The 9,795-nt window shown below is 39.0% G+C and overlaps 1 protein-coding gene across 2 annotated transcripts; it reads right to left on the reverse strand.

Moving 5' to 3' along the window:
* Window positions 1–718: 718 nt before the first annotated feature.
* On the reverse strand, window positions 719–9,478 carry MTERF2 (mitochondrial transcription termination factor 2). 2 transcript variants are annotated; one of them, XM_067559376.1, is made up of 2 exons: window positions 9,291–9,478; window positions 719–4,799 (listed from the first exon to the last, which is right to left on the reverse strand). In XM_067559376.1, the coding sequence occupies exon 2, from the start codon at window positions 4,776–4,778 to the stop codon at window positions 3,594–3,596; it is 1,185 nt and encodes a 394-aa protein (XP_067415477.1). In that variant the 5' UTR covers window positions 4,779–4,799; window positions 9,291–9,478; the 3' UTR covers window positions 719–3,593. The 2 variants fall into 2 exon arrangements, with proteins under 2 accessions (XP_067415477.1, XP_067415478.1); XM_067559377.1 differs by lacking the exon at window positions 9,291–9,478 and adding an exon at window positions 9,190–9,267.
* Window positions 9,479–9,795: the final 317 nt, after the last annotated feature.

The following is a 9,795-nucleotide window of genomic DNA, read 5'->3' on the forward strand; positions in this document are numbered from 1 at the left end:
CATTAATTCTGCCTTGTTCTGGGTATGTATTACAATACATGAACGATGTCATGTGAACGATGATAGAATTCCTACCTGTTTGGTAAGTTGTTAACACGACTGTAGAAATAATGACAAAAACCCACCCTCTTTATTTAGTCTTGGATAAAATATATTACTATAGTCCCATGGTTGGGTTGTGACATGTTCGATAATGGGGAATAATTGTTATGAATATAATTGTTGCTATGCAAAAACATTCTCTCACAGCAGGCTACAAATGCAAGCACCTATCAAGGAGCATAAAAAATGGACCACTTCTCTTGGTCTTCAGTGCTGTGCTTTTTATTTAAAATGGACTCCATAGGATACTGTTGCCACTTGGGGGAAAAGCTTTAATTATAAATAAATATATAAATTATACAGCGAGGTACGATTGATCATGTATTGAAATACAGCAGTAAAACTGAATTAATACTTTTTGTGAAATCTGAGCTCACAGTTCTCTACTTTAGTTTTGTTTTTAAAAATAGATGCTTTCATGGATTCCCAGTGTTCCTTTCCCATAGCTAGATGGGTCAACATAATACACTTCTATTAACTAGATCAACCTAGGTACAACAAATCTCAGAAGCTAAAGGTCTACATAGTGGTGGCTGTCCTAACCTGGCTAAAAAGCAGGCTTCAGCCTGACTTTCAAGAGAAAGCTATTGTAAAAATGTTAATGACGTACAATGGAAAAGAGTTTGACTGGCTGAAATCACAACAGACCAGTTTCATGCTGTTTGGTTAATTTAATGCTGTGTACACTCTTCAAGTTGAAAGAGAGAAACTCGGGTAAATTACTAATTTACCGAAATTTCTTTTAAAAAATGTTTTTTAAATATACAACCCCCAGAGGCACCTTCAAATGCTTTTTCAACAGCAAAAGCCTCCAGTCATATTCAGTTACTTCAAAAATTCATCTCAAGTTAGCTGCACTATGTTTCTTAAGAATTAAATGAACCAACTGTAGCAACACTCTGACATCAGTGTATGAATAAGAATCAACTATAGCTTGATTTAACTTTCAGCAGGAAATTCCCTTCTTCTTGTATCTCTGAGCCACCATTTTCATCAAAACACATAACAGGCCATCTGTCTATTCAGAGCTGCAGTGATTCAGTGTTACCTATTATATTGCCAGTTATATCCATCCTTTTGAATATCTGAAATGTCTCCTTCTGTCTGGGGAGAAAGGCATTATTGAATCACAAAATTAGGGTTTCCTTAGCATAGAGCAGGGGTGGCGAACGCGCAGCTCGCGAGCCACGACGGCTCATTGCTCAGACAAATGCAGCGCTTGGGAGAAGAGAGGGAGAGAAATTGACACGCTGCCGCCAAAATTGACAGATCAGTGCGAACTGTTGGTGGCGGGCAGAGAGACGGGGAGTGAAATTGATGCGCTGCCTGAGGGCAAGGTAACTGCGGCTCTTTGTCTCTCACTGGTTGGCCACTCCTGGCATAGAGGATGAATCCCCCTGTCCCGAGTACTAAAAGATAACTAAGACCATAACAGTGACTAGTTCCCAGCCTTCTCAAGTCTCACTGACAGATCAGAAAAGGAAGAATGTATGTGCTGAGGGTATTTGCAAGGAAAAAAGTATTATTTTAGTAAATAATCCAATACCAAGTTTCCTCAGCAGTTTTAAACCTTTAAAAAAATAAGACTAAAGTAAAACCAGATTTATTGCCAACATGTCTTTAATTATATAGTGAACCTAGTAAGTGGTGTTATAGTCAGTTGTACTATGTGTATGTATTTGAAATTTATACTCATGACAAGCAAAATAATAGTTCATGTATACAGCAGGATTACTTAAAGAACAGGCCTGATCCTATATTTCATGCACAACAAAAATTCCTGTTGTAGTCAACAGTTCTGGTTCATCATTGAGGCCCAAGAATTTAATAAGTTTTTCTGATGGAAATTTAATACCAAATCAATGTACAGTTTGATATTTTTGATCACATTGATACAATGTTAGAGTTTCCAGATATTTTAAATATGGAATATGAGCAACTGGTAAGGGATGCCTCAGAACTCTTTCATGCATTCTTATCTCCTGCCTGCCACTTACTCATGAAAGCTTATGCAGAAAACCCTGACAACCTTAGGTGACGTCTAATGATTGTTTTTATAAGATACCACTTCTTTCGCACTGAGGAAAGGAAAACATCCCACAAACACTAATGACTAACTTATACTGATTGTGATTAAAAGGTCAGCATTTGTCAATGCTTACCACATCATGGTATCTGAGATATCAGTTCTTCCATATACTTCGGCAATAACTGCAGTAGCTGTTTGCATATCTTGTCTATTTTTAATGTTAACCAGTTTACAAGCAAAGACTTTTGCATGAACCACAGTACAAGGCCACACTCTTCCCCTCAGACTTCTTTGCTTCCTTTCTTCTAGAAAAGCATGGAGCCTTTACTGCAGCTAACTCCCTTTCTAATCCTGTTCTCTTCCTAGCCCAAGAAAAAGAAGGAGGAATTAGCAAGAAAAGCCAAGGCAAAAAAAAAAAAAAAAAAATCCTATCAGAAGAGCCAGCTTGAGGTCTCATAACCTTGAGAGAGACTCTCTAGAGGCATTGTGTGGTAATTTATTTGCATATTAGCACCCAGAGTCCCCAACCACATCAGGGCCTGCGATGGGGTTTACAAACCTGTTTACAAGCAAGCAGCTTGATTACAACCCCAGGCTGCTGCCAGTCATGGACACAGGCAACCACAGCTGCAACCAATAGAGGAAACAAAGCTTGCTATAAATGGGAAGTACAGAGAGGGAAAGGGAGGTATAGAAAGGCCTAGAATAGAATCAGGCTGTCTCTAAGGAAACAGCTAGAAGCCTGCAAGCCCAAAAGTGAAGGATTGATGGACTTAATTAGAGGTGAGGGTCCAGCAACTGACCTGAGAGCACTCGGAGAGTCAGTCAGAAGAAGATGAGATCCCCTGAGAGACCATACTAAGAAATGGTGACACAGCCCTCTTATAGTAATGACTGTACATAAATATAGTAAACAATCCTTTACATCTTCTCAGTGGAGACTCTAGCAATGTAACCTCCTTCTATCCCGTCAGACTCAGCTTCAATTTGGGCTCAACTGCCAGCGGCTTCTTTGTTGCAGTGGTAATTTACCTAATGGGCTTTTTGAAAGTCTTTTATTTACTTAACTGCCTGATGAACACTACTGAAAATTCATGTCACTAACTTTTCTTGTTGGTTAGTATAATTACTCTTGACATTATCATAAACTGGCCAATGCCACACCAACAGCTAAAGACCCGGATATGCTGGTGGCCAGTTAGATAGGGAAACATCTTTAAAAACTGGATGTGCTTGGGATCCAATCTAAAAATCTAATCTTTATGTAAATGATAGCAATGATATTCCTAACCTTCATTATGTTCACTTTTAGCAGTACAACTTTTTAAAGTATGAGTGAACTATGAATTAAAGCCAGCTCCTGCACAAATTCTTGCAGCAGAATACAAATTGGCTAAGTTTTTTATTTCAGTCCTTAAAGAAGGATAAAGCTCCCTTTTTGAATAAATTAAAGGCACTCAACTTAATCCAAAGGAGCAACAGGATTAAAAATTGGTCTCTCTCTCTTTGCTTGTATCTTACAATAAGTGGCTTCAAAATCTTTCTTTGTCCCATTCAAGCTTTCTAGAGTTCCATTTTTTATATTGTATCCTAAAGCAGCTAATTTTTTAATTCTGTACTGCACAATTTGGGTTGTTAGCTCCAGCACCATTGGTGTCTCTTTAATCTGCTCTACAGAAATTCCTTCCTTCAACAGTCCCTTGAGTCTTTCTTCCAGAACTGAAACAGAATAGTAGAGGAGAGCAGGGCATTTCAACACTAACTTTTTTAATTCTTGATCAGTGCACTTAAAAACATCTTTGGAAAAAAACATGCTCTTCTGCATAGTGCTAGGGCTAAGCTGAAAAATAAAACCTTTAAGCCTGGACAGCAGTTGTAGAACTTCAGCATCAGTGAAATCTTTCTTCTGGAGAAACTCCAAGTTCTCTTTAAAAGCTGTGGAAGTACTTAACAAAACGAATGGGTTTTGGCTCAATAATTTCAGAAGCCAGATCTTCATATTGGCATTAGAACCTCCTAAATTTAAATACATTCTCTGTAATGTCTCTATCACATCTTTGTTTTTCTCAACAGGTTTGTAAAAAATATCAGGTGCACTTGTGAAGAATCTGCTGATTATATTATTCTTTAGTCCCAACTCTTGAAAGAACTGAACATTAGATTTCTGGTTCTCATGATGATCAACAGTAAAAAAAGACACTGGAAATTGCTCTATTAATTTGATCAGTTGTTTTTCATTTTGGCATACTGATTTCCACAGATCCCTTTGAGAGTTTATCTCTGCTGGGGTACGGAGGATTGCCTCTGGGCAACGTTCCAGAATATTGGCTATGGTAGTCTCATCAGCTCCCATTTTTTGTAAAGTATTAGCAATTTCTTGAACATAGGCCACATCCTGAAAGAGGACCCACTCCTTTAGCCTCTGAATTCTTTTAATATCAACGGATAATCTGTAGAGATTCTCCACAGTTCTTTTGTTCTCCACTTTTGATTTTATATCAGTTGTATATCTAGAATGCTGTAAAAAGTTTCCATCCTTTACTTCATTCCACAGGGATGAGAATGCCAGCAATGGTTTGCAGTGCTGAGATCTAGCCAACAAAAATATAAACACATCTGTGGCACCATTAGCGATTCCCCTCAACATTCTGGAGTGAAGCACTCTTTGCTAAACGAATGTGAGAAAACAAAGTAGAAAATGTTAATTTTTCTTGTATAGTATTTTCATAAGCCATTCATGTTCAAATCTGAGCTCCTATAAGAGAATTATACCTAACAAGAACATTTTTCACTTACTTAGCCTTCATTCTACTTCAGAATGAATGCTAAATTTTCTGCTAAAATCTCAGTGGATACTTCACTGGAACAATGATGATGCCCCAAAATGACATGTGGAACATGTGGCAGAATATGAGTGTTCTGCCCTGAATACCACACAGGTTTAACTGCTCCCACATGGTTATTATAACAATACTCCCCAACAGGATGTACATTAATAGACTACTAGTGGATGCCTCTGGAATGCTGCAAGATACAAGATAGGATTTCCCTAACCATGCAAAAAAATGCATCATTGCCCAACTCATGGACACTTAGAAGCATCTTATTGCTATTACAGTGTAGCTCTCCAGTTGTACGTTTAAAGTGTGGGATGTTATGCAATTTAGCCTTTGTTTTTTAAACAGCAGTTCCAATTAAAAGGATCAAATGAGAGGAAAAAGCTTAAATGACTCTCAATTACTTTGAATATATAATTTTTTCCACACTGTTTTTCTTTCAATGGCAGAATATATTCTAAATGCCACTGTGAAATCACTTTTTATAATAAATGATAATTTGGACTAGGCATCTTTCTTCTACACTAGTCAAGTGGATTAAAAGTGGTTGAACTGGCAATTTAGCCCTTTGGGGGAGGGAGCTATTAAGCTATCCCTTTCTCCTTCAGGCCTTCAAACAACTACTTTTCTTCACCTCCCATCCCCCCAGCTGCCTCTTATCTATCTGCACTTAACTTCCACTGTCACCTGTTAAATTCATTTGCTCATTTTGTTCATGTATAAATGAGCTCCCAGCTGTGCATCCTTTGGAGCTGGTGCACAGATGTGACAAACCCAGCCAACCAATCAGAATGTGGCTTTGGATAATTAGTGTTCCTACCCATGCTCTAAATGAATTTAGATCATCATTAATGCAGTTGCACACATTCTGAGATGACAGGAAGAGCAGCAGCAATTAAGTACAAAAGAGCACTATCAAGTAAATTTTAAAACTTCTTAAATTTGTACTTTTATTATAACCTTTTAGAAGCTAAATAGGACATTAAAACTTGAAAAACCACATTTGTTTGAAAATGTTGTACCAATTATTATATTATACCAATTATCAGTAACACACCACAGATTACTATAATTGAAAGTCAGCAAAAAATCTAGCTGTCAAGTGCCTAAACTGAACAACTTTAAGTACTGTCAGTTTCACTGTATAGGAGTTTCTCCCCAGCTAAAAATACCCTTCTAGAGATCAAAAAGAGCAGGGAAAAAGTCAATTTTTCATAGACTTTAAGAACAAAAGGGACCATTATGATCATCCAGTAGACCAATCTCCTGCATACCACAGGCCAAAAAACTTCCCCAGTAAATTCTTCATCAATTCCATAATTCTGTTTGAGATCTTTTTAGAAAGATATCCAGTATTTCTTTGGATATAGTAACTGAGAATCCATCAAGTCCAAGGTAAGTTATTCCAATGGTTATTCTCACTTAAAAATCTGCATGTTAATTCTTGTCTGAATTTGTCTATCTTAAACTTCTAATCATTAGATTGTTGTATCCTTTTTCTGATAGATTAAAAAGTCTTTAATAGTTTAAATTTTTAGTTCTAATTCTTTTATGCATGTTTACCTTACATATAAGAGGATACTGATAAAACACTTTTACTGGTATTTTTCTTTGATATTATTTCATTTTTTTCAGTTGAATAAGCTTTCCACCCCATAACCCAGCTGCTATGTGAACATGCTAAAGTCACAATCTAAGGCTTGTGATGTGGTCTTAATAACTTCATAATTTAAGGAAGCTTTGTCTAGCAAACTAAAATACAGAACTTGCACTCATGTAATCTTGGTCTGATTGTAGGCCTGTCAAAGCCTTGCTGTGTAACTGTTGGCAAATCACTCAACTTTGTGCTTCAGTTTCCTGATCTTGAAAAACTGGAAGAATAATCTGTGGGGTTTAAGGCCTAAGGCCCTGATCCTGCAAAGTCTTATGCAAGTGTTTAACTTTCTGTATGGTGAATAGTCCTACTGAATTCAATGGAGCTACTCTGTATAAATTTACTCTCATATGTGAGTATTTGCAGGATCAGGGCCTAATTAATTAAACTGTGTAAAGCACTTTAAGAGCCTTGAATTGAAGGTGCTATAGAAATGAAGTATTATTAAAAGTGGTTGGAGACTTTGGCAACAGAGTCCATAAAAGTGTCTACTGACAAAATAGCCAAGCCCACCTTTTATTTTCAATTTACAATCTGTCAAAGCAAGGCCTTAAAAGATTAGAATAGACTTAAGTACCATATTCATTTACAGATACACTACCCACGAACAGTTTTTCCCATTAATACATAATAGATTTCTTAAGCAAATTTTCAAAGACTAAAATCTGGCCTAGTAAATGCTGTCCTCATGTTTATCTGAGATCAGCCACATAAATTACAGACTCTGTCAAAGGAACCCAACCAATTTAAAAATTGCACTTCTATCTCAATGTTTTACCTATTAAAAATAAAGCCCCAGATTACTAATGCAAAACAAATTAGATGAGGGGGAAAAAAATCTGTTTTATACTGTAGACACTAATTTGCATGCAGTCAGTTTCTCTGTTAGTGAGAGTCTTTCACACAGAAACAGGAAAAACATTTTTTTAAAAGTATAAAAATGTGATTTGTTAACAACCCACAATACTTGGTATGGCTACTCTTCTTATTACAAATGTCCATGAAATTAATTTTAACTTAAAAAAAAAAATTGAATTAAATTGATAGTGTCCTGTTTAAAAGTGCCTAAAAGCAATGATTTAAAATTAAAATAATTGCATTACAAAGTGTGTAGATGGGAAATAATTATATTCCCAGAGGTTTTGTAGGAAAACATTGTTTTCAAAATTACCAAATTCCGGAATAATATTATGGGAACAGTCTGTTCATAGTATTCCACAAAATCGCTGGAGTTTTTTCCTCAACTGATGCTAGACTGTTGTTCTTACTTGTTGCCTATCCTTAAAATGTATAATTCCAAGTTATGTAGATAAGACTTTTTAGATATTTCAAATGCTGTGGTGGTGGTAGTTCAATTTTGTGAGATTTTAAGAAAAAGACCAGTGTAGATGAGGTCTTCGATCCCTCTGTCAACAAGGACACCCAACTATAGCCAGATATGGTAATAATATTAATGAAGTATACAGCTGTCCACTAGGAACTTGTTCAGGATCAAATTCATTTCACTTGCACCAATGACTATATGCTAATTTTCAAGCAGTGTACCAAGGTGTGATAATTCTTTTAAATTTGGAATTCCAGTAGTGAAATATAATATACAATAGTGCAGCAGTCTGCAACGCTGTATTGTAAAAGAGAATAGAAAAGGTTACATGAGTGGAGAGTGTGGATTCATCCATAAGCATTATATAAATGGTATTGCTGTAATACTTAGAAGTCCTTTTACATTTTATAAGGTATTGGAAATACCATGGGTCTCTGAAAATATAACAATTATCTAAGGCTAAGTTGATGAAAGTCTGTAAATTAACTCCTCTAACACACAGGCCTCCTGCATCAGTCTGCAGAAGAGCTAAGAGAAGACATCTCTTCACTTATATCTAAAAGGGTCTGCATTCCTAAATTTATTCTTGTTCTGTTTCCATGATTTAAGGACTAAAACCAAGATTATAGAAAACCTATAGTCACCTCTGAGAAGGGAGGATTTCAAACCTGTCAGGATTTATACAATCTGAGCAACTGTAAGGGGTTATCACTCAGCTCAGACACCTGAACTTTGGGTTGGGTTTTTTGTTTTGTTTTTGTAGTTTTCCCTTCAATATGCTCAAATAGCTTCGTATAAGTAGGCAAAACAAAGGAGAGGCATAGCCCCCTACACTACACACTAAGAAACTGGGCCTTCAAGCCCTAATTCTCAGGGAAAGCTCGAGAGAGGCATTAAACGACGCTGGGTGACCCAGAAGAGCTGGGGATGTGGTAAACAAGCGGATCGACAAGCCTGGTCTGAAAAGCGGGGGCTGAGAGGGGGAATACAGGCGGGAAAGGGCGGTGAGAGCGAGCCTGTGCGCGACAGGACCCAGACGCTGCTATGTCCAGAACGTGCAGCAGGGGCGCTCCATCGCTCTGCAGGCGGCACCGTCGGGCAGGCCCCAGCTGAGTCGCCGTTGGAGGGCGACCCTACTGGAACCTGGCCCGGGGGGAAGCGGCGGAGCCCCGCTGCGGTGCTAGCCGTCGGGGGAAGGACCCAGCCCCGCCTCAGCTACCCTCCCACCCCGTGGCTGGGTCACCTCTGTCAGCGCGGTGCTCAGCGCCTCTGCTCCAGTCGGCCGCCCTCCCCCTCGTCCCGGCTCCTGAGCGTGACCTGGCCACCCGACCCCGGCTCACTCACCTCACGTCACCCAGGCGGCTCGCTCCTGCCTTGCTTTAGAGAAGCGAGGCAGGCGAGGGGCGACGCGACGGCCCCGGCCCGTACCACCTGTGGGAAAGGGGAGCGGAGTGAACCATTCTCTCGTCTTCTGGGGAGACTAGAGCACTGAGTTGCAGGGGTGGCCTATCCCGCTACTGCGCTGGCCCAGGGAAAGAGCGAGGAGGCTGCGGGCACCCCTGCCGCAGCAGGAGCAGCACTGCGTCTTCTACTGGGTGGGAACTCCCCTTCCCTGAATTGCAGGTGTGCATAAGGCTTCTTGCCAGCTGGCCCTTAAAAATTAGAATTAAATTGTAAATCGCCAGTGGGATGTTTGCATGCAATGAACATAGCCTCCAGCATAATGGCCTGCCCTGAGTAATTTAAGGATGGGGGGAGGCGGCTAAGGTGTTTCTGAGTGAAGGGGGCAACAGGGAGGCACCTTTAGACCCCACTGAAGTGCATTGTACGATCAGAGTAAAATAGATGG

The sequence above is a fragment of the Emydura macquarii genome, unplaced genomic scaffold (genome assembly GCF_026122565.2).
Source record: "Emydura macquarii macquarii isolate MOO-44397 ecotype Brisbane River unplaced genomic scaffold, CSIRO-AGI_Emac_v2 contig_2205, whole genome shotgun sequence".
Lineage (NCBI taxonomy): Eukaryota > Metazoa > Chordata > Testudines > Chelidae > Emydura > Emydura macquarii.